The sequence below is a fragment of the Colletotrichum fructicola genome (assembly GCF_000319635.2).
Source record: "Colletotrichum fructicola Nara gc5 chromosome Unknown KSG_Nara_v1_contig04, whole genome shotgun sequence".
Classification (NCBI taxonomy): domain Eukaryota; kingdom Fungi; phylum Ascomycota; class Sordariomycetes; order Glomerellales; family Glomerellaceae; genus Colletotrichum; species Colletotrichum fructicola.
This window is the reverse complement of record NW_027094054.1, coordinates 2558604-2580971: the sequence shown is the minus strand read 5'-3', so window position 1 is coordinate 2580971 and position 22368 is coordinate 2558604. Positions and strand designations below refer to the sequence as shown.

Here is a 22368-nt window from a genome sequence, read left to right as displayed (position 1 = left end):
ATACCATAATGGTTACATCATACATGCAGTGCTTCTGAATAATCATTCGGTGGTTCTGAAATTCAATTCTCTAACCTTGTCTCTACTCGTGTTGCGCTACATCCCAACAACTTCCACAAAGCTGTTCATGATGAAGAAGAAAAGAAAAAGATAAATCAGACCAGATATTACCACAATACTTTGATTGAAAGAGCGCTAAGAAACCTATCTCTGAAGATAATTTGAATTTTTTCTAGTTTATGAAGTCCCTATGATGGAATATTAAAGTAAAATGCAACAGTGATCGCGGCGTTTATCAAAACAGCCACGCTGGTGAAGGCCTTCCTTCCCAGTACATAAACATCAACCTCGACTTCTGCTGTTGTTGGCTTGGAGAAGTGACCCAGTTGAATCTGTCCATAGCCCGCTAGTATTGAATCAGTCATGACGGCAAAGGCGTGTTCCAGTCCAGACAATGTCGCATCTCGTTCTGATACCAGACCCTGTGCGTTGAACGAACTATTCCAGGCGGCAATGCTCGCGAGAAGGGCATCTCCAAGTACAGAACCGGAGAAGCTCTGCAAGCTGTTTGACATCGAGTCAAGCTCTCTGACGGCGCTTCGCGTCAAGATGCGCTCTGGATCGATGTCCTGAACGTCATCACCGCTCATTGGAACGACACCGACGCTCTTATCTTTGACATCGACCGTTACCTGGAACCGCGTAGGCACAAAGTCCACTGTGCACTGCGTGGTGTTCAAAACTCGGTACTTTTCTCCTGCAGCGATGGAGATGTATCGTCGAGGTGACTGAGGGCTGTCGGCGACACCAATGGCGACGATGGAGTCTGAAGTTGCGCCAATGTACTCGGACCATTGAGCACTCCCCACAGAGTCGGGTAGGAACCCAGTGACGGCAAAAGTTCTATGAGGATATTCTTTCCCAATCCGGAAGTTTGTGCTGCTGTTGTACAGACACCCAACCTGAGGGAGGTAGCCGACCTCCTCAAACCGGTATTTCCGGACCGACTTCTTGAGGCCGTTGTCTGTGATGCCCACCGATGAGGCAACTCCGTACATCCTTCCTTCAAAGATATAGTCTGTGTTATCGAGCTTGGGTTGCCTTGACGCACATAGCTTGAATCCGATCAAAGATTTCAAAAGGTTTGGGCTGATGGAAGAAGTGGACGTTCCGTCATTCGTGTCGGCCACATAGTTCTTTATGAACGTCGTGTTTGCGAAGGATGGGATAGCAATGCTGCCTGCAACAACCGCAGTACTTCTTGTCGGCATTATTGCGCCAGTCCATAGTGCTGATGAGAATACGCCAAAGATAGACAAGATGACAATCCAAGACAATGACGTGGAATATACATCTCTGCGTGTTCCAAGATTTCTGTGCGAGATTTCTCTCTTTGTATCGCTCCATGGCATGATCGTATTGGCGAGAAAGCCCGAAAGTACATTGTTATGGATCAGATAGGCAATCGCAGAGACGTGTGAGATGGTGATGGCGTAGGCGGCAAGGCGGGCGACGAGCTCAAAAGCAGCGCGTTTTGAGATGTTGATGTGTAAAGCATTCAAAACACTCCCAGTCAGTTGAATTATTGGCCGGATGACAGAACATGTCGAATCATTTTCGGCCAAAGAAGATTCGTACCAGGTGGGGTCAAGAGCCCATCCGCGAGAGTCCGAGATAAGGAGCACCAGACTAAGAATTCCGGTGACGCACAAACGTGCCGAGACGTTTTGTCTTCTCCAGAATCCCGCTATGGAGATCCGCCTTTGACTGAAAAGTGTGCTCATGTTGGTGGTTGCGAGCAGCTAGTCCAGTGAGTGCATCAAGCGTCGTGCGAATCGTTTGCGTCGCAGAACTGATGCTTGGAGGGTCTGCAAGACTGGTCCACAGGAAGCAGAATGTTGTTTAGGAGAGAATCAAAATGGCCCAGCCTTCTCCTGTTTGCAGGACGCTTTGTAGTTATGTCGTTGGTTCCGGGGTGCTGCATCTCTTGTTGGTGCTCGGACCCAATCAGAAACGTTGATTTGCCGCTCGAAGATGCAACCCCCTGACTGCGCCGCTCCGCTCTGGCGCGCGCCTCACCACTTGTAAGTCGTGCCGTTCTACTATGCTGCAAGTTTAAACCTTCGTATAATTTGATTCGATGCATCGATTTGGTGGAAGATACTGGTCTTGGAGAGGACTGGTGAAAGAGGACCGGCGATGCGATTACTCCTCAACCTTGATGACACAAATGAACTTGCGAATGACCTCTTTGTGCGCCGCACTGAACCCTGTCACGTAATGTAAAGAGTGGGATCATGATGCAAGGGGTTGTGTCTGAATTCAGGTAGACAGCCGTTGGTCTCCTTGGCACTTGCTTCAAGCATCAAAAAAGACGGGAATTGTGTTCAGTACCTACTCAGTTTAAACGTCTTCTTTGTTAGGCAAACTAGATTCTTCAATGCCAGAATCTGGGTCACAAAAGGGATGAGAAACTTCTGTGTTGGTGTTGAGTGCGAAATGTCAAGTTGGTACAGCTTTCCTCGGTATGAATCCATGGTTGGACCTCATTTAACGTGCATGCTGCCAAGCATGAGAGCAGCAGCCCCCAGACTTCAAATCGTGTTGGTAGTACTTTGAGTGGAATTCCTGACGAGAATCTACCAATTGCAGTGATCACCGACGATGTGGCACAGCGACGAAGTCTGACCCGCATGCTCCAACAACTGGAAAAGCAGGGCAAGTTGGAGAATACCCACCATGGTTGACACTTTCATGGGCGTTGTTCTTTGCAATTGTTATGAATTTTGTGTTCCTTTGGGAAGGGAGTGAGGCACAGCCAAATTGTGTTGTTGGTGTGCCATGTTATGTTCATCCCCTTCTCTCTTTTGCTTCCTCCCTCTCTTCCATGCATTTGTATTCTTCATGTTTGTCGAGATTTGTCCAGTGTCTAGTCATGAAACTTAGTTTCCGAGGCTCATCTGCAGCCTTTTACTTTTGGCTGATACATCACTTGACTACGCTCACTCAAGCGGCCAGTTCGGCCCCGTTCGAAGCGACATGGTCATCAGCAACATTCGGTCCCGATGGCCCGTGGCAAGCAGTTGAGGTCAACGTCGGCGAAAACACAAAAGTCGCTCTGTATCCAGGACACACATTCCAGTCCCTCGTCGTATCCACGGACTATTGCAAGCTCAATAGCTCCAACGGTTGCTACGCATCGAAAGCAGGGACGTATAATCGAGCGCAAGCTTTCCAAGATGGTACCGGATCTGCGTCTGGAATTCAGTACAAACCACCGCTCCACGAGTGGATGGCTGGGATGGACGTGCGTGGCACCCTACCTACCTCCTGGGTGGATTCAATAGCGTTGAAGTCAGCCGCAACTTCTGGACGACACATCAGGTCGAGAATGTCAGTTTGACACTGGTGGAAAGCCAGATGATCGCGTATCCCGGCGGTACATGGTATCCTGCTTTTGTTGGGTGCCTAGGCACTGGGGCTGCGGCAACTGTCAATCAGTCCTTCACAACATCGTCGTATCCGATTAATGCCAGCCTGATACCTGGTGCGCTCTGGTTCAACGACAAAATACCTTCCAACTCGTTCAGCATGCATATTGGATCGGTCTCTTCGCAGATGGCGGGATCTCTCTGGTTTGGCGGATACGATCAGAACAGGTTGATCGGGGACGTTTTGGTGGCAGACGAGGACTTTGTTCGGAGTCCAATAATTCTCAAAGATATCGCTATTGATGTCATCCAAGGAGCTTCGCCGTTCGACTTCACCGCCAAGAGTGGTCTCTTGGCCGCAGGGAATACGTCTATCGCCAACGGGCTCCCGGTGGCTGTTGATGGATGTTCCCCTTACCTTACTTTACCAAGATCAACCTGCGACAACATTGCTGCGAATCTCCCGGTTACTTTCAACGCCAATCTCGGGCTGTATATCTGGGACACAGAGTCTACAAAATATCGCCAAATCGTTTCGTCAGCATCAGCATTATCTTTCACCCTCCTCTCCGACTCGAACACGAAGACGACTACGGTCCGTGTGCCGTTTTACCATCTCAACTTGACGCTATCCGAACCCCTCGCCGATTCACCGATGCAATACTTTCCTTGTTTTACTGGCGGCCCTGGCACATACAACTTAGGTCGAGCGTTTCTCCAGGACGCGTTTCTCGGTGCAAATTGGGGGCAGTCTAAGTGGTGGCTTGGTCAGGCGCCAGGACCGAACATCCAGCTGTCTCCAAGCGTTATTGAGATTACCGAAGATGATGTTTCCATCAAAAATGGCAGCAATGATTGGGAACGATCGTGGGAGGGAGCTTGGAAGGCCTTGACCGAAGACGAGGCAAACGGCACCACTACCGTAGAACCTCCCGCGCAGTCTGGCGTGTCGAGCAATGACGGTCAGAAAGAAGACTCTGCTGTTCTTTCAACGGGAGCCAAGGTAGGCATCGGTTTGGGTTGTTCTGTGGCAGCGCTTGCTGGTCTTGGCGCGCTGGTCTTTTTCTACTATCGACGGAGGAAAGCAAGAGCTGTAATATTGGATCAAACGGTCATGGCTGAATATCAGAAGGGCCCTGCAGAGATGCATGGCTCTTCCCCTAGCGATATGACACCTATGAGTGAGCTCGAATCGCGGCCAGTACCAAAACAAGCATCACATGATCCGGTGGAGTTGCCGTAGTATTGCCAGTAAGGCAGTAACTCTGGGATTTATCTTCTTCATCTCTTCATCCCTTCATCTTCTTTTAAAGTAATACTTCAGGTCGTCAGACTTCTAGTATTAGTAGCTGAGTTGTGCCGATTATGACTGTTGTACAGTCATTCCTACATTTATCCATCCTAAAGCGGTCACTTAGGCCAGCTGCAATTGACAACGTTGATCATAATGAGTATATCCTGAGTCGAGTCAATTGTCATATGGTGTGTACAAGTTCTTTATGCACTAGCTTGAAGCTTCTTCAGCTCTTCCTGTTTCATGCGCTCTTGAATCTTCAGTCTTTCTGGAATGACTCTCTCCCTAGGCGCCGTGATCCCCCACTCAGGCAATGACTTTACACCCAAAGCCTTCAGAGTCGCCTGCTCCACCAAGCTGAAGTCTGATCCGTCCGGTCGATGGAACCGATGCGGTTCTTTCAGTGACACAGGCGGGTTTGTGATGATACGCAACTTCCGCAGCTGATTTTTCGACGCGCTGTGCAGCATCAATGGATGGAGGAGGTACACATCGCCAACCTGCCCAACAGCTTCGAAAAAACCCCCGCAGCTCTCAGCAAGCGAGTTGAACCAATTTAGGTTCCTCTCTGCGGCAAAGTCGGGATGACCCCGTGGCACCATCCGTGGCGAGACCCCGTCCGGATGTTCGTACAAATGCTTCGCAACCTTTGGAATTGCTTCGGGGCAAATCACAGTCCCGCCGCCGCCGGGGACGATGTCCGTAAAGAGGGGTATGACGAGCAGGCCCTGCTCTGCGGAGTCGAGATAATGGACGAAGAAGTCGCCATCCACATGCCAGCTGTCGAGGTCCTTGGGGTTCTATTCTTGCCCCTCAAACTCGGGGCTGCCAAGATTCACGATGAGGGAGTCACGCCAGTATTTCGAGTCGGGTGCGATGCGGTCTTCGCCGCCGCAGACTTCACAGATGGCTGCCCATGCTTTCGGTGCGAACTCGGAGCAGTCGAACGTGCGGTGGGAGGGCATGTTTGTACGGTGCTTCCAGGTTGACCTATCGATTGGGTCCATGCCCAGACGGGTCCAGACGTCTTTTGTCACCCATTCTGCCTGCTCTTTGGTAAAACAGTTGCTTAGCTTCAGCCAGCCGGTGGTCCGGAAGTGCTCTTTCTGGGCTTCGGTGAGAGGTTCTGCTATCGGAGACATGATTAAGGAATGAAAGGTAGCAGACGAGAAGAGGCAATGAGTCGTAGGGGTGGGAGAATGTGCTTGGTTGATATAGACCCCCACTAAGGAGCCAGGGACCGGCATCTAGTCCCTCGAACGGGAGCGAGGAGATGCGGGGTCCGGAATAAGGTATGCAGAAGTAGTCAATTAAGCTGCGTCTGATTGGGTTGGTTTCAAGACTTCCTGAGACCTCAGAAGAGACTAGATTTCCAAAAATTCAAATACGTCAACGCAAGCAGTGCTCGGAGGAAAGATGCCGTCGTGAGGGTTCATATGTAGTCAGCAACTTCGACGGTTTTGAAGCTACAAACGGCCGCGCCGGCTAAATGGAAATTCTATGGGTCTCTTGCCGATCCCCCACCTAGAAGAAAATCCAAAAGTTTGACGGCCTTCAATGCGAAGGACGAGTCTAATTCGGGAGATAATGGCAGAAATGCCGAGTCATCCAAGTGCAGGTTGGGGGTAGCCCATCATAAGTCGTCGAATTAACCACGAATCGTTGATTGGTCATTGACCGACCCACTCACCGAAAGCTCGGTCAATCAAATGCCGATACCAACCGACCAAATCTTTCAGGCGGACAAACATCACCAGCCTACCTTCTACAACCCCGAAACCACAGAACCTCAAGATGCCGCCAGACCCAACGATCGACGACGAGGAATACGAGTCCTCCCAAGACTCTGACTTCGCACCCGAAGACGCAGCCGGTGCCGATGGCGGTGCCGAGTCTGAGGCAGAGGACTCTTCCGACTCCGACTCCGAAACCGCGAAGACCAGCAAGCGCAAACGCGACGCCGCCGCGGGCGATGAGGCAGACGATGCGGGGTTCGAGAACTCGGGCGACGAAGCGCTGATCAAGAAGGCGAAGAAGAAGCGCAAGAAGGCGAGAAGCGGCGATGGGGCGCCAGACGGGGATGACGAGGGCGGCGAGGGAGGGCTGGTGAAGACGCGGAGCATGCGCGCTGCAGAGTGAGTTGTCGCGTCGTTTTCAGTCACACAGTGGTCCTCAAATGCTGACTCGGTGCATCAGAAAAGTAGAGCGAAAGATGGCTGCTGCTACCGGGCCGGTGACGGTCGACGTCGACGCGATTTGGGCACAGATGCTCGCGGGGCAGACGACGACGCAACCGAGCCAAGAACAGGGCGCCGGAGAAGCGGACGCCACCGCGCAGCCTTGCGGCACAACAGACGCGCAAAAGCAAACCGACGCACCGGAAACCGAGCCCTCAGATATGATCCGCATCAAGCGAACGTACAATTTTGCCGGAAAAGTGCAGACAGAGGAGAAGCTCGTGCCGCGCGACTCGGCCGAGGCGAAGCTCTACCTCGCCTCCCTGGGCAAGGACGCACCCGCTGATGAAGGCGCCGCTGAGCCGGAAGAGCCCAAGAGGGTACTGAAGAAGGCATTCCGTTCGGCGTTCGAGCCCACCATTGAGATAGTCGGGCAGCGGTCCGACTTGAACCTGGGCATGACGGTGCGGATCAAGGCGCGCGAGAAGCAGGCGCAGGCGAAGAAGCTCAACACGGTCGAGAAGAGCAAGATGGACTGGGCCGGGTACGTGGACAAGGAGGGCCTCAAGGACGAGTTGGAGCTGGCGGGGAGGTCCAAGGAGTCCTACGCCGGGAGGCAGGACTTTTTGGCGCGCAGCGAGGCCAAGAGGGAGGAGGAAGCCCGGCGGGCGAGGATTTCGGGGCGTGTATGAAAACTTTCATATGGATATTGGGTGGCTTTGGCGTTTGTTTACGGCAGATTGGAAGAAGAGATACCCCTTGCTCACACAGATAACTACATTCTCGCTGTCCCTCTTTCACAGCTTCGTGTCCTTCCTCTGCGAGCCGGGCGGCAGAATCGCAATGTCCTGAAACGGGACGCTCAGGAACTCGTACAAGAAATGGAACCTGTCGCTGCCGAAGAAGGGCTCCTCCTTGCCCTCGTCGTTCACGGCCCAGAACCACGGGGCGCCGAACGCGCCCCTTTCAACCGCCTCCTGCGTCTTAGCCTTCACCGCGTCCTTGATCTCCTGCGTCGCGGTGCCCTCCATGATCTTCTTCACGTCGGCCTCGCTGAACAGCTTGGCCTGGGCTCCCGCAGGTGGCGGGTACTCCTGCGGCGCGTCGGCCAGCACTTTGACCAGGACGTCGAGCTTGGTGAGGTTCATGTTAGGCGGCTCCCAGAAGCAGTGTAGGAGCCAGTGCCAGGCTGTCTGGTAAGCTGTGTCTGGGTAGGTCTTTTTGATGAAGTGCAGGGCGCGCAGGGGCAGGATCGTCATGCTGCGGTCCATGAAGTCTGGGGGCGTGGTGATGTCGGGTTTGCCGACGCGGATGGAGGAGCGCCGGGCATCATGAGTGCCGTACTTCGCCTTTGCGGGGAGTGTCCATGGCGGCTTGTTTCCTGCGGCGATCTTAGTGGAGGCAGGGCTGAATGGAAGGAGGCTGACGTACCGGATGCCGCGTTGATACCGCCGAGAAGTACGGGATGGAGGCTGCCGGGCGATGAGAGGTGAGACTGAGTTCAGCAGGTGAGGGGTGAGAACGGACTCTAGCTTGACACCATGTGCGGCGAGAGCACCCTGGCTCTTGATGATGTAGTAAAATGCGATGTAGCTGTACAGAGATGCTTGGTCGCCCAGTCAGTCTCACAGGCTTATCTGCTGCACACCGAGACTCACCGATATCAATGTACACATCTACTTTGCCGCCCATCTTGGCGACGCAGGACCGAACTATTTTTTCGACAGGCTTGGTCTTTCTGGACGAATGGGTTCGAGAACGCGATGGATAACCCCGACAATCGCGATGTCGCAATCGCTCAAAGTGGGAAAGTTATTAAATAACCGGGTGATGTGGTAGGTATGAGGTGAAGTCGCCAGAGTGGGGTTACATCCTCGGCACAGCTGGAATCTGGGGAAGCTCCTAGCTCCGGGGTGGATGATCACTAATACACATCACCGACAACCGACAACGTGCGACACGACAAATCGAAGTAATCAAGGCCGAGAATGTTCAAATTCTAATTCTAAGAGAAGAAATCTTGTGGATCTTGAAAGACCTTCAAAACCCCGTCAATTCAAACGGTTAATAGTGTCATTCACACAATCCATCATCTTTCATACATAGCAACCCCTGCCAAGCTCAGACTTCAGCTGTCAAGATGGCCTCACCGAAGCAAGTCGCTCTCGTCGTAGGCGCATCAAGAGGCATAGGACGTCAAATTGCCATTGATCTTGCAGAAAATGGCTACGCCGGTACAACCCCTCGGCATTTTGCCCAGCTACCTTACGACCGCTAACAAGGATTACAGTCGTCGTAGCCGCAAAGTCAACAAGCGACGCTTCCAAAGTCTCACCCTTCCCACCAGACCCAAACTCACAAGCCTCGACAATCAGCACCGTAGCCCGCGAAATCCACGAGGCCGTCGGCGACGCAACGCCCATTGCCGTGGACGTTCGTGACCAAAAAAGCATCACGCGACTCGTCGACCAGACAATCCAGGTACAATCCCTTTCCTTCACCGCACACTCACAAAACTCACCCATCGCCACAAAGATATACTCCCGTCTCGACGTCCTAGTTTACAACTCCGGCGCAATATGGTGGGCCTCCGTGGAAGACACGCCCCCCAAACGCTTCCAGCTCATGCAGCGCGTCAACCCAGAGGGCCTCTACCTCACCCTGCATGCCTGCCTCCCGCACCTCAAGCGCGAGGGAGCCGGCCGCATCGTCGTCGTCAGCCCGCCCATCTACAGCCGCTTCTTCCTCGGAAAGACGGCCTACGCGATGGGCAAGGTCGGCATGAGCGTCTTGACCAAAGGTCTAGCCATGGATTTCGCGAGGCAGGGGTTGGACAGGATGGCCATCACCAGCATCTGGCCCGCTGTGGTATGTTTTCTCCTTATTGCAATCAAGTCCTCGGCAGTGTACAAGATATTCACCTATCTGCAATCTCCAGGCAATCGAATCCGCAGCCACGCAAAAGTTTCAGGCGTCAAATCCAGACGAGACCAAGGACCTGCGTAAACCCACCATCTTCTCAGATGCGGTGCTTGCTATCGTGCGAGCCCCAGCGAGTGTCGTGAATGGCGAACTTGTGCTCGATGAGGACTTCTTAAGAGACCACGCGGGTGTGACGGACTTCTCCAAATATGCCCTCGTCCCTGGATCAAGTCCGCGTAGGATTATGCCTGCAGAGCTCCCGGACTTGACCGTCAAGGAGCAGGATGATGAGGGGAAGAGGTACAGCAGTGCAAAAGCAAAGATATGAAAGAGACAAATCACTGCCCCAGACGTGATGTTGATGCAACTATTGTCTATTGCCTGCCGCGCTACGCAGGCAGGATGCGGTGCTTCTCGGTATAGTGTACTTTATCAAAGAAAATGAGGTCGTCCTGTCGCTCGCAAACTAGTAGACCCTTTCCGTGTCCCCTTTCCCCCTCGCCAAATCCTTCTCTCCGCAATGCCGAAAGAATGTTTTGAAAAACCAAACAACAAATGTACTATTTTTACAAACCCTTTGCAACACTATCTTCTCTCCTTTTACACCTCCTGGCTCTGCTGGAAAAGCCCTTGGGTGTTTTCGATGTCGCTTATCGTCTCATTAAACACCTTGGTGAGGTCTCCAAGAACCTTCATACGGTTCCACTCATGCCTCGTGCGCCAGATTTCGTCCATCAACTCGCGGTTGATCTGCTCAAGTTGCTCAATGGTGCAGCCCGATGTCCCCTCGGTCAACTCGTCAAGGAAATTCTCAACCTGTTCCTCGTGGATAACAGGCTGTTGCTGCGACAAGGACGAGCCGGAATTTCGAATCTCTTCGCCTGGCGAGTCGTTCAGGATGTTAACCAGAGTCGGGGCATGCGACTTGGAATCCCCCGAGCTTCTAGACTTGTTAGGTGATGAGTTCTGGCTACCTGGCCCGCCCATTGAGGGACGTATGACACCGCGCGCGATGCCTTGGGCCTGGGAGTGTGGCCAAATTTCGTCGCTCGAGGTGGCCTGGCTAGCCTGCATGCCGGCTGGGATCTGCGTGTCTTGCAGCTGAGAATTATCGCCCTGGCTCTGCTGCTCGCCGTGCACACCATTAGTGCCTTGTGTCCACTTCTCTCCCGACGATCTTTGAGACGGATCGGACGTCTTAGTCGTTGACGCATCGTTCAGTAGATCTGAAGGAGACATGCCAGGAGGCACCGTGGTGATCATTGACTTCTGAGAAACCACGGTTGTGCCGGTTATCGCGCCCGTTGCTTGGTTGCCCTGTGCCGGCCACTGAGGAGGCTGCATAGATGAGCTGTCCTGGGTGGTGTCATCATCGACTCCGCTCATGTGAACGTCGCTTTGCCGTGATGGGTTGGACGTTCCATTGCTCTGGGGAGGAACAGCAGGGCCGCCGCTAGGTCCCGGGCTCATAACCTGGAAGCGAGCCATGGCATGAGAAGAGCCAGGGATGCGCTCGCCCAAGGTGACAGGTCCTTGAGAGTCGCTGTCATTACCTCCGGCTGCATCAGTTTGGACGCGATCGACGATGGACTGCATAGCCTTCCTCTTTCTCTCCTTCTCGGCTGCAGCTCTGGCACGTTGGACTTGTCTCTGGTACAGAGACTCCCAGTCCACGGTGGCTGTGTTGCCTTCGATAGTCGCGACATCAACCTCGACATTGCTTACAAGCTCGTTCGCCTTCAACGTGCGCTCCTTGTCGCCGATGTTCTTGGAGTCCCTCGCAAGAGATTTTATGTCTTTGAGGAAGTCCTTGGGACGGCAATAGTACCCGTTTGAAAGACGCTCCTCGATGGTCGTGGTTTCCAAGTTGGAGAACGTCTTGCCCGTGGCCGTTTCGCGAAGCACGTCATCGCCGTATTTGTCCTTCACGATCTCGAATGGCCGAGGCTCGACACCTGCCAGGTCGGGGCGCACGAAGTTAATTTGGTTCTCGGCGAAGAGGTAGTCGAGTTGGCTCTGTGGAATGACGGGCTGTCTGAACTTTTTGTACTTTCTGTTGATCTGGTCCATGATTGGTTGAAGTTGTACTTTAAGAATGTTGAGAAGCTGATGATCGCGCTTCTGCATGGCCTTGACTTCTTCCTTTGAAGGCACCTTGGGCGGTGGCGGCGGAGCGACTGGGAGCTGGTCCAAGATCCTCTTCTTCCGGTTGGCAGGGTCAGGGAACTCGGCCGGGCTCTTGCGGACATGCTCCACGATTGTAGAGAAGTATTCGCGTCGGTTGGGCTTGGTCATGTCAGTCAGTGCCTAGTTATGAAAAGAGAAGCGCGAGTACTCACATGCTTGGGTCGCTCGATCTGAAGCCGGTTCTTGCGAGAAAATGCAAACAGCTCTCGGACGAGGGCTTGAGAAAGGCTCTCGCCAGCCTCATACTCCGAAGTCGCCAGCAACAAGATAGGATCCGTTGGCGGAATCGACTTTAGCATGGCCTTGAAGGTCATGAACGGCAAGCTATCCCGCAGTGATGCATACCAAGACTCGATGCCAGGAATGTAGATGACACTGGGCTTGTGTCTCTTGACTTCCGTAAAAAGGCCAACGATGACCTGTTCCATGGGCTACAGATAGTTTAGTACAAACACCACAAAAAGAGAAAAGACGAACTTACCCGTCCATCAGCAAGCAAATTGGGAAGGCCGAAGTTTTGCACCTGGACACCCTCGAAGTAGTGAAGAAGCGCAGATGACAGGTAACTCTGGCCCATGCCGGCAAACCCATGGATCAGGAAGCGTGGGCGGAACACACGAGATCGCTCGAACTCTTGATGCATGGCCTCGCGTCCAAACCCGTGGTCTTCGTCGTCAAACTGCTCGTACATTGCCTCCTCAAGCGCTGTGAGCTTTTTCTTGCGAGGAAGGACCTCGTCGAGAGCCTTCTTGATAGAGTCGAATTGATCACGCAACAGTGGCTCGATTCCCTTGGGCAGCGGAGCTGCGCCTGTGCCAGCAGATCTTTCTGAAGAGGGCACCATCTTCTTGATAGAGATCATGAAGTCGGTGGCATGAATGCTGATGTTTTCGGGGTTGACGATGAGCTTGTCTTTTGAGGAATAAATCTGTGGGTACGTTCTTTGGATGGCATTGAGAGCAGCCTCAGTGCAAAGTGCTCGGAGGTCGGCACCACCATAACCCTTGGTGTTCTCCGCAAGCGATTGCTTGAAAGGTTCTGAAAGACCCCAGTCCTTGGTGTGAATCTCAAGAATTGATCGACGGCCCTCTACGTCAGGAAGAGGGAAGTAGAACTCTCGATCGAATCGACCAGGTCTTCTCAGCGCAGGATCGATGTTGTCTGGACGGTTGGTTGCTCCGATGACGATGACCTGTCCACGGCCGTCCATACCATCCATCAACGCCAAAAGCGTTGACACGATCGACGCGTGAATCTGCTCCTGTTTACTAGAACGTACTGGAGCTAGACCATCGATTTCGTCGAAGAAGATGATACTTGGTTGCGTTCGTCTGGCTTCCTCAAACAACAGCCGCAGCTGCTTCTCGGCTTCACCAACCCACTTGCTCAGGGCATCGGCTCCCTTGCGCATGTAGAAGGTGATCTTGCGGCCACCAATACCAACAGAGTTGGCGAGGGCACGGGCGAGGAGAGTTTTACCGGTACCGGGAGGACCGTGGAAGAGGACGCCTCGCGGGGGTGTGACGTGGAACTTTTGGAAGAGCTCGGGGTACAGGAGAGGTAACTGAACCATTTCCTTCAGCTGGTCGATGTGACCTTGGAGACCACCAACTTGGTTGAAGTCCACGTTAAGGTCGACACCAAGAGGATCGGCATCAGCGAGGGCCTTTGTGTTTTTGACCTTGCCGACGTTGGGTGTTGCGCCGACACCAGCACCTTCACCACCCACAGGCTGCGCGAGACCAGGGAGCAGGCCACCTGGAGCAGCAGCCGACGTGGGAGTCATGCCAACATTTCCGGCGGCGCCAGAACGTCCACCCATTTCATCGTCACTGCTGTCGGAGTCAACACCTCCAGCAGCGCCGGTGCCCCAAGGTCCAGCGAGAATGGAGCCTGCACCGCCTCCGCCTCCGAAGGGACCAAAAGTCGTGTTGAGAGCGCGGTCCCATGCTTGACTGGCGCCTCCACGTCCGTTACGGCGCCGTGCAGGGGTCGGGGCGGGGTCCTCACCATCGTCTTCCTCTATGTTAACGGCGGAAAGAGGAGGCATGAAGTAGTTCATTGGCTTTGCTGCGGCTCTGCGACGCTTCGACGCAGTTTCTTGGTAAATGATTGCGGGTGAAGGTCGCCTTGTGCGCCGAGAGCGCGAGTCTTGTCGAAGTTCGTGGAGCTCCTCGGCAAGCTCGTCATGGTCTAGCTCGACTTCATCCCCGGACTCGGCCCCACGGCGCGAGCTTCGGGTGGATCTGCCCTTGGGCTTAGCAGCTCTACCGCGCGGGGCCGGGCTGTCAAAGTCGCCATCTTCAGCATCGGCGGAATTCTTCTTGGTGGGCGAGTCGTCGGACATGTGCGCGTCTTCCGCCGACTCTTCGCCGGGCTCGAAATCGCTACTGGGCTCCTGGAGGGATTTCGACTTTCGAAGTCCACGGCGAGTGAGACGCCGTGTTGGGGCGTCGCCATCAGTGGGTTCCTTGGGGTCTTCCTCAGGTTCCGCAGCTGAAGGTCCAGATGCACTTCCCCTCTTGGCTCGGGTCCGCCGTGTGATTGGACCCTCGTCCTCTTCATCGTCATCATCAGCTGCAGCATCGGGATCCACCTCGGTCGATTCTTTGATGGCATCTTCCATTACCGCATCCTTGCTATCGACAATCTCCTCGGTGTCTGCAGCCACTGGCTCCGCATCGCCGGCCAACTCATCGGCATCGGCGTCATCGTCGCGACGGAAGCTGCTCTCCTGAGTTGCTTCCTCAATCGTGTCTGGTGCCTTCTTCAGTCCCTTAACTGAGCGGGAGTTACGAGTGCGAGCAAAGGTTTCCGGGCTTCGACTCTTAGAAGCACGCTGCATATGCCTGCCCGAGTTGGTCAACTCGACATGCTCTTCCTCGACCTCGGCTGTCCGGGCGCGGGTAGATCTCCTAGTGACAGGTGCAGCAGAAGCCGGATTCTTGGGCACCTTCAGCTTGATCATCAAGGATTCCTTCTTCTTCTTGGGCTTGGCGTGGTCCTCGGAAAGCTCGTCTTCGGACGCTTCAGCTTCTTCAGACTCAGACTCGCTTTCACTCTCCTTGTAGCTGTTGTGCTTTGTTGCGGCCTTCCTGGAACGGCGACCGGCAGCGTTGACGGGAAGATCTTCTTCCTCCTCCTCTTCTTCCGAGACGAATGAGCCCTCTGCCATACTATCAGAGACATCCTCATCATCGTCGTCGATGTCAGATCCACGATATTTGTTCGTGCGTCTTCGGCTGCCGCCGCCTCCACCGCCAGAGCTCTTGGACTTTGAGCCGCGCGATCGCTTCTTGCTTCGTGCGGGTGGCTGGTCGGTACCGGGCTCGAAGTTCTCATCATCGGAATCCGACTTGTTAGGATCGAAGTCCTCGATGTCGCGCTTACGTTTGGACGGCATCGTGGCGTGGGTGGATTATTAATGGCAGGTGCGGATCGGTTGTGCTTTCGCGTTCTGATTGTTGTGCACGCTGGTTGGCGATGAGCAGCTGCTGCCTGTTGTCGCGAAGAGGTCTGTTTACGCGGTGTCAGCATCCACATGCACTTGAGTATCATCAAAAAAGTGTCTGAGATGGCGAAGATATCAAAGTTGATCTGTATTGGGGCTATTGGGAGGTTGGTGGATGCAAGGAAGGCTCACCTCTGTCTTAGCGCTCAGGGAGAAAGCAAGAACAATGGAAGCGGACGTCAGGTGGTGGTGCAGCAGTGCGCCATTGGGGTTGCGACGATGCAAACGCGAAAAGTCAAGGTGGCCTTGATGTCTGCGACGTGCGTCGTTGGCGATCCCGGGCTGCGTGGAGATGGGCTTGACCACAGGCTGGTGATAGGTTCAGATTCGCAGAAAAATCACCATCGCGCGTTCCACGTCTTGCGCGCCAGGCGTTCACACTCTTGGGCGAGAAGGACGGGGAGTCAGTAGAGTGGGTCTCACGTGCAGACACCAGCCACAAGTGGTCCGAGCGGCGCTTCTTTCCACCTCTGAGGTTGCCATTTCAAGCAGCAGCCATTGGCTGGACCCATCTTTCCGCAGTTCAACGGGAAATCTTGGGGGCCTCAGATTCAACAATCGCGCATCTCTGATACCGAATTCTCTCGATCCGAAGCAACTTGGTCGGCATGTGTTTTGCGTCTGCTCAAGCATCGTCAGTGTCCTGTCAACCGATTTTCGTCTCGACCTACCGCAAGTCTGAAGCATGTCAATCACCGTGCAAGGATTGACGGTGCTCATCGGCGCGCGAGGTTAAAAAAGTCGGGCCCGGGGTAAGTGGGCGTCGAGTGTCCACCACAAAATGTCGCGTTGTCGCGACCACGGTACCACTCGAGGACAGCAAGAGACTGGTATTACTGAGACGAAGTGCGACTCTGGTCAAGTGCATCTGAACTGCCGAAGGGGATGCAAGGCGGGCCGCCGAGACCTCACACCGACTTCGTGGGCATGCGGACTGCGGCGCAGATATCTGCGAAACATCGAACGATGAACAGCAATGATGTCATTTCAGATTGTTCCTCGTTGTCGGGCCTCAGTTTGCGCCGTCTCTGACTGCGGTGCGGTTTCCAGCTCTCGAAGAGGCCCAATGCTCCAGGAGTTTTTGAGGGCATGTCTATCCAAGTAATCTCAACCCCGACGTCAAATTTTCAGCTGCAGTCCGCCAGAAAACTTCCAAACTTCATCATCGCATCCTCATCATGGCGGCTCAACACCAAGCTTCGCCAATTCGACCCTTTATCAGCCCTACAGAGTCCGAGTCTGGGGTAACCTGCGGTTTTTAGGTTCCGGGCCGCCAAGCTCAGGAACGTGGCCGGGGAACGTGGCTGGTGTGTTGATGCCCCCTGGTTAAGGCATCTGCATGGCAGAAGTGGATCCATGCCTTGCGGCCTGAACGTGGCTCGGTGCGCCCGAGTAAGCAGGCAGCAATCTATCAAAACATCACGTGCAGAGGCGCCCGGAAGCAAACGACGCTAAACCATCGGCGTCGTCCGAACATGCGGGCCGGATGCGACTAAACCAATGCTGCTGACGACGCTGCTGTGCCGACGAACCGTTCCTATTCGCAGATACGCAAATACGGAAACTCGACAAGGAGTCACGGGATTCATACCATGCAGAGCCTTGCATAATATCGGTTTCTCGCGTCCCTCGGGCCTCGTGCTTTCGCGACCAGCCAAATGAGGCTCGGAACTCTTTACGAGCAGCAGCTTGAGTTTCCTCATGCGGTCGTCATCGACGGGCCTCAAACCAACCGTCGCATACCTGTCCCTTGTTCTCTCCTGGGCATGTGCAAGCTAATTGCCTAGCACCAACTTTGAGGCCATCACCCAACAATCAGCCCAGTAATGTCGTCCTGCAGATCCTCGCGTATTTTGCAGCCAACAGGGAGGACGAATGCGGAACAACCACGCACAGGGAGAGCGTTGGACAGCCTGCGTTAGCTGTTGCCTTACGAGGCCATCCCCACCTGCGGTTCGCACTCGGTCGCATCGATGGGGAAAGCATGTTCAGCAGACCGGCCTCAGTGGGTCCACCAACGACCGGCAGCCCGGCCAAGTCGGTAAACGGCCACTCGGGGCACAGCATTTTAGACCACCGAGCTCCATGGCGACGTCAATCCATGCCGACCAAGCGGCCGAGAGCGCGAGCCAAGAATAAGCAGCCGTGCAGCCGCATCCAGAACAGACATCCTCTCAAGCATTTAAGAGAGGGACACCCCGAGGTCTAGACGAGTCTTTCCAACTCATCGTGTAATCTTGCCTCGACTTCACACCTACACATCAAGCAACATCGAAAGCCACAAACCAATCGGCTTCAACACACATCAAACACTTTCAAAGTCAAACACCAACCACAATGTCTTCTAACCTCTCCGCCCCCAACTTCGAGATGCAGCGGCCCAAGAGCAGCCGCGCCGGCTCCGACGCAAGCTCCATCTCCACTGACTCCTTCACCACCAGAAGGGCAGTCTCCCAGGACTCTCCGCGCCCGGCGAAGAGAAAGTCCTCCCACTCCCAGACGGTCAACGTCTACACCCACTGCGGGCGTCACAGCTCCCAGTTTCTCTTTGGCGGTCGCTCATTCACCGACATGGCGCGCTCCATCTTCAAGCGCGACTAATTTGTTTGTGAGCCGGTGTTCTTCTGCAAGAAAAGACAAGAAGTCAGAAAGCACCTTAGCAAGCAAAAGTCATCACCCACAGACGGTTGATCCAACCGTTCGCCGTCGCCGAATGCGACCGGCAGCAGACCCGCCAAGAAGACGGCGTGACCGCAGGGCTCCACAACGGCTCGAACGGCTCCAGAAGGCGGCGCCAAGCGGGAACCCGCAAAAACCGCCCTCCGATGTTTCCTGCCAGTGTCCCTTTTGTTTGATGCGGAACATTGATCTGCAGAACACCGGATGCGGCGTAAACAAACGCGCAAGTCCCCTCGGCGCCAAGACGTGGAACCGTCCCGGGACGAGAAGCGCATTCCAGCCTCCTCCTCCTCCTCCTCCTCTCCCCTTCTCATCAAGAACTTCCTTTCTGTCACGTCACGCAAGACAAGACAAGACATTTGCGGGCGCGCAAGGGGAAACAACATCTCCACTCCACCCCTCATCCCATCTCACCTTTCGTAATTTTACGGGGGAACTGATTGCTGGCGCCTTGGCAGCGGTGAAGCCACGAGTAAGGAGGATGAGCTTGAATTGTGCCAAGCAACGGGACCGTTGAAACAGAAGACACTCCAGCCAATCAGAGGTCGTTCTGGCCACGTCCCTCGTCAACTTCCAGCCTGCTGCTGCTGCTTGCTCGCCGCCGCATTGCGGAGAAAGGCAGACGAAATAAATTGACCCCATGGACGACGTGACATCGCTCCGGTCAGAATCCGTCCTGTTCTTTCTCAGCTGCTCCAATTGGCAAGCAGATGGCGATCTCTTCTCAACGACACCGCCCGCGGACCAAACGCATTAGCCGGATTTCGGTTTGTCTTCACGAAGACAACTCGGAGGCGGATAAAGCCCCATGGTTTCCGTAGCCTTCATCCTCAGCTCTTGTCTGAGACAGCTCTGCTTTCTTTTTTTATCCTGTCTTCTCATTTTTGATACCAAGTTCCTTGTTCTTGTCTCTGTTTTGTCAATGATACCAGGTAGTCAAACAGTCTACAAAGCATTTGTTTAGCAAATGTTTAACATATTTTGGTCTGAATAATAAAAACTACATTACAACAAACAAATGTCTTATCTCAATGCCAATTCGTGACCCTGTCGCCGAGAAATCTAACCCCTGCAACTCGTACGCTTATGATGTCGATACCATGGCTCTCTCGCGCCTCTCATCTCTTCATATGGATATGACCGCATGTCATGCATGTATGTACCTGCCATGTCGCCCTCCTCGATGCAATAAGTACCAGTCTAAAAAGCCAGCCCTTTGTACTTGTGCCCGTGTATGCCCCCATCACAGAAAACGCCAGTGAAAAGGCAGAAAAACTCTCTCCATGAGATCCACATCGGCGTAACCCCGACCACCAAGTGGGCATCCTCACCTCATCTCAACCTCTTCCCCCACGCACTTACTCCGCAAACTCCCTTCCCCCAACAACCCACCTAAGGCGACATAGCGTTCAACATGACCCTGGAGTGATCCAGCAGGTTCTTCTGCCCGGGCACGTTCTGCGTGTACCGCGAGTTGAACTTCATCACCCGCTTCGCCGCGCGGAACGTGACGTCGTCCACCGTCAGCGGCTCCGCGACCACGTTCCACGCGATGCCCTCGGTGCACGGCGGCGTCGTCAGGCTGCCGCTGTACTGGTACACGTCGGACCGCGCGAGCAGGTCCTTGAGCTCGCAGAAGTCGAGCCCCTGCGTCTCCGCGTGCGACCCGGGCTCGGCGACCTCGTCGAGGTGCGCGAACACGTTGGCCAGGAACGGCGACGGCGCGGCGTTGTCGACTTCGATGAGGAATCCCACAACGGAGGCGGCGGGACCGGTGGAGTCTGTGGGGGGGGAGCAAGATTGTTAGAGATTTATGAACTGCCAAGTTTATACAAATACGAGAGAAGAAGAAAAGAGGGCAGAAAAAACTTACTCTTGTTCGCCTCCTCGTCCGCCTCAAAGACAAAGTGCACCTCCATGGGGAAGTACTCGCTGTCCACGCGGTGCTCGCTCGGCGTGTGGAAGTGGAACTGCTTGAGCGCGTACACCCGCCCGTCCCGCGTCAGCGTGCCGTTCTGCGCGACCACCTCGAGCGTGCTGCCGAGATTCTCGAACACGGCACCGTCCGGGTGCGCCGGCACGTCGAAGCCCAGGCTCGCGCCGGGGACGAGCGTCGCCGAGGTGTCGTTGAGGTTGATGGGCGACTGGTGCGTGCCCGTGGCGCACTTTGAGCTGGCGTTGTTGCGGCCGTGCCAGTTGAGCGGGCCTACGAGGTCGTTGTAGCCGAAGGTTGCGACCTCGACCTCGCCCTCTGCGGCGGAGCGGCCATAGAGGGAAGTGCGGTGGTGGCAGATTGCCGCTGAGAGGGTTGCGAGGGGGAGGAGGTTGGAGGGTCTCATTTTGGCTGATGTGAGTGAGTGGACTGCAAAAGAGTAGAGAGCTACAGAACAAGATAAACCTCGAGACTGGGGGCGGGAAGCTGAGGACTCTTTATCCTCCTCGAGATCTCTGGGCACACGATCTCGTCAGATCTTAGAGGAGGGTGTACGCCGCTTGTCTGGCGGGTACGCACAAAGAACAAGCAGGCATTGTTCGACTCGACCTCCAACGAGCCGTCATCTCACGAGGCTGGGTGTGACAAAACAACTTGGCTTCCTCCCCATTCAAGCGGCGTCCAGAATCTTGGCGAGCCCCGTTTCCGCGAAAAAGTGTCGGTAAGGTACGGATACTCCAGTCTCCCCCACGGCCAGGGTACCGGACTGGGGGTCCATGAAGGAGTCCCATGGGGGAGGGAGGGGGCGTCAGTCTGCCAGATGAAGATCACCAAGTTCACTTTCCATCCCCTCGAGAAGCAAGAATGAAAGATGCCAAGACGAAAGGCGGGAGGCGCAGGAGGAGAAGGAGGGGCTTGTAATAAAGTCGCCTTTCTTCTTTGGCTGGATGAATGAGAAAGGGGGGGAGAGAAAAGGCGGATGACAAAAGATGCTCCGGTCTACGTAGAAGGAATTAGACGGCTGACACGTCGTTGAACGGGTCGGTAAAAGGCCGTTTGCCGCGGCGAGCGAGGCGCGGAGTACAACGGATGGAATATTTTTTTCCCCTTCAGGCACTCTCACGTACAGAATTTGCCCATATTTGATAGAAAACAGCCACTCGAAGAGCCTCGCTCCAAGTTTATCCTCATAGCCTTTCCCTAAAAAAATCCCGTGTGTGCTCAGCCCTACCTTCGGGTCTTGGTATACGATCTCACATGAACTCCCGAACCGTAAGCAAACAAGCTCGTTGTCGTCCCTCGACGCACACGAGGCAAGTTACGCCAAGACGCATTGCCAACGCTCACCGGCACAACGGTCACCCGCGGAAGATCCTCTCCCCGTCACCAGGCGTCTAGCCAAGCGCCCACAACGTGCTTTCAGAAGGACACAAACGGCAAAAACCACGCAAACTGTGAGACAACCATCCTTCGTCCCGAATCCTCGGAAAGCATATCTTCAAGTCGAGTTAAAAGGGCTTCTTCCCAGCAAACCGCAGCCCTTCTCAATGCTCACCACGCCACCACCAGTTTTAGACGCTGACAAACGCCGCGTCTAAGTAGCTTTTCTTCAGCGGCTAGTGAATCCTTCAATAATAGACACCGAGAGGCCACATTCGTAGGCCACTCTATTGAAAGAGAGACCACAGCAAGCCCATCAGCTACAAGCCACGCTGGACGTCAGCGCTTGCTGACTATCACCGCCTCGGAGATTTGGGATTGGTGTGACGCCGTTGAAGGTGCGACAGTGCACATGGCCGACGGATATAAGAAGCAAGCAGCCAGGCCAAACAGAAAGAACTCGAACCAAAGCCTGAACGGCTTTCGCCCGGTCTGGATGTGCCAAGTCCACAAGAAGGGAGAGAGAAAAGTACAGGCCTTTGCCGTCGAGCTTGCCTACTGTGATCGACTCCAAGACCGCTAAGCCTTAAGCGAGGTCCATAGTCCCAACGGTCGTCCCGCAGTGGCTGGGCGCCTTTCCTTGGAACAGCTTCGTGCCGGTTAATTTTCGAGCTAGCGGCAGAGCACGACCTACGAAAATCGAAGAAAAAGTCTGGGGGAGAAAAAAAAAAAAAAAGGAGGAGGTGATCGTCTGGTCGATTGCGCTTTCGATTCGCTGAGACATTTCATCTTGGTCCGAGGAACGACGGTCTTGGTGTTTAAATTGACGTCGGTCGGAGGATGGCCGAAGCTGC

General features: G+C 54.4%; 10 protein-coding genes across 10 annotated transcripts; 4 read left to right on the top strand and 6 right to left on the bottom strand.

Annotated features, from left to right (window-relative positions):
* Positions 1–248: 248 nt before the first annotated feature.
* Positions 249–1271, bottom strand: CGGC5_v007534 (uncharacterized protein; the record flags this gene model as incomplete). The annotated part of the gene is made up of 1 exon (XM_032034217.1): positions 249–1271. The coding sequence occupies one exon, from the start codon at positions 1269–1271 to the stop codon at positions 249–251; it is 1023 nt and encodes a 340-aa protein (XP_031886569.1).
* Positions 1272–3591: 2320 nt separating this feature from the next.
* Positions 3592–4674, top strand: CGGC5_v007533 (uncharacterized protein; the record flags this gene model as incomplete). The annotated part of the gene is made up of 1 exon (XM_032034216.1): positions 3592–4674. The coding sequence occupies one exon, from the start codon at positions 3592–3594 to the stop codon at positions 4672–4674; it is 1083 nt and encodes a 360-aa protein (XP_031886568.1).
* An 851-nt stretch (positions 4675–5525) lies between these two features.
* CGGC5_v007532 (uncharacterized protein) lies at positions 5526–5867 on the bottom strand (the record flags this gene model as incomplete). The annotated part of the gene is made up of 1 exon (XM_032034215.1): positions 5526–5867. One exon carries the CDS (start codon positions 5865–5867, stop codon positions 5526–5528), a length of 342 nt encoding a protein of 113 aa, XP_031886567.1.
* A 652-nt stretch (positions 5868–6519) lies between these two features.
* On the top strand, positions 6520–7594 carry SWC5 (SWR1-complex protein 5; the record flags this gene model as incomplete). Its single annotated transcript, XM_032034214.1, has 2 exons — positions 6520–6860; positions 6922–7594. The coding sequence occupies 2 exons, from the start codon at positions 6520–6522 to the stop codon at positions 7592–7594; spliced, it is 1014 nt and encodes a 337-aa protein (XP_031886566.1).
* A 105-nt stretch (positions 7595–7699) lies between these two features.
* On the bottom strand, positions 7700–8594 carry gstk-1 (Glutathione S-transferase kappa 1; the record flags this gene model as incomplete). The annotated part of the gene is made up of 4 exons (XM_032034212.1): positions 7700–8283; positions 8334–8374; positions 8430–8508; positions 8561–8594. The coding sequence occupies 4 exons, from the start codon at positions 8592–8594 to the stop codon at positions 7700–7702; spliced, it is 738 nt and encodes a 245-aa protein (XP_031886694.1).
* A 448-nt stretch (positions 8595–9042) lies between these two features.
* On the top strand, positions 9043–10152 carry Hsdl2 (Hydroxysteroid dehydrogenase-like protein 2; the record flags this gene model as incomplete). Its single annotated transcript, XM_032034211.1, has 4 exons — positions 9043–9136; positions 9193–9383; positions 9438–9770; positions 9841–10152. 4 exons carry the CDS (start codon positions 9043–9045, stop codon positions 10150–10152), a joined length of 930 nt encoding a protein of 309 aa, XP_031886695.1.
* Positions 10153–10424: 272 nt separating this feature from the next.
* On the bottom strand, positions 10425–15414 carry CGGC5_v007528 (Tat-binding-like protein 7; the record flags this gene model as incomplete). Its single annotated transcript, XM_032034210.1, has 3 exons — positions 10425–12110; positions 12164–12442; positions 12493–15414. The coding sequence occupies 3 exons, from the start codon at positions 15412–15414 to the stop codon at positions 10425–10427; spliced, it is 4887 nt and encodes a 1628-aa protein (XP_031886702.1).
* An 18-nt stretch (positions 15415–15432) lies between these two features.
* CGGC5_v007527 (uncharacterized protein) lies at positions 15433–16242 on the bottom strand (the record flags this gene model as incomplete). Its single annotated transcript, XM_066151867.1, has 4 exons — positions 15433–15527; positions 15655–15660; positions 16051–16143; positions 16194–16242. 4 exons carry the CDS (start codon positions 16240–16242, stop codon positions 15433–15435), a joined length of 243 nt encoding a protein of 80 aa, XP_066008770.1.
* Positions 16243–17859: 1617 nt separating this feature from the next.
* CGGC5_v007526 (uncharacterized protein) lies at positions 17860–18123 on the top strand (the record flags this gene model as incomplete). The annotated part of the gene is made up of 1 exon (XM_032034209.1): positions 17860–18123. One exon carries the CDS (start codon positions 17860–17862, stop codon positions 18121–18123), a length of 264 nt encoding a protein of 87 aa, XP_031886703.1.
* Positions 18124–19593: 1470 nt separating this feature from the next.
* cah-2 (Carbonic anhydrase) lies at positions 19594–20540 on the bottom strand (the record flags this gene model as incomplete). Its single annotated transcript, XM_032034208.1, has 2 exons — positions 19594–19982; positions 20075–20540. The coding sequence occupies 2 exons, from the start codon at positions 20538–20540 to the stop codon at positions 19594–19596; spliced, it is 855 nt and encodes a 284-aa protein (XP_031886700.1).
* Between the last annotated feature and the right edge of the window lie 1828 nt (positions 20541–22368).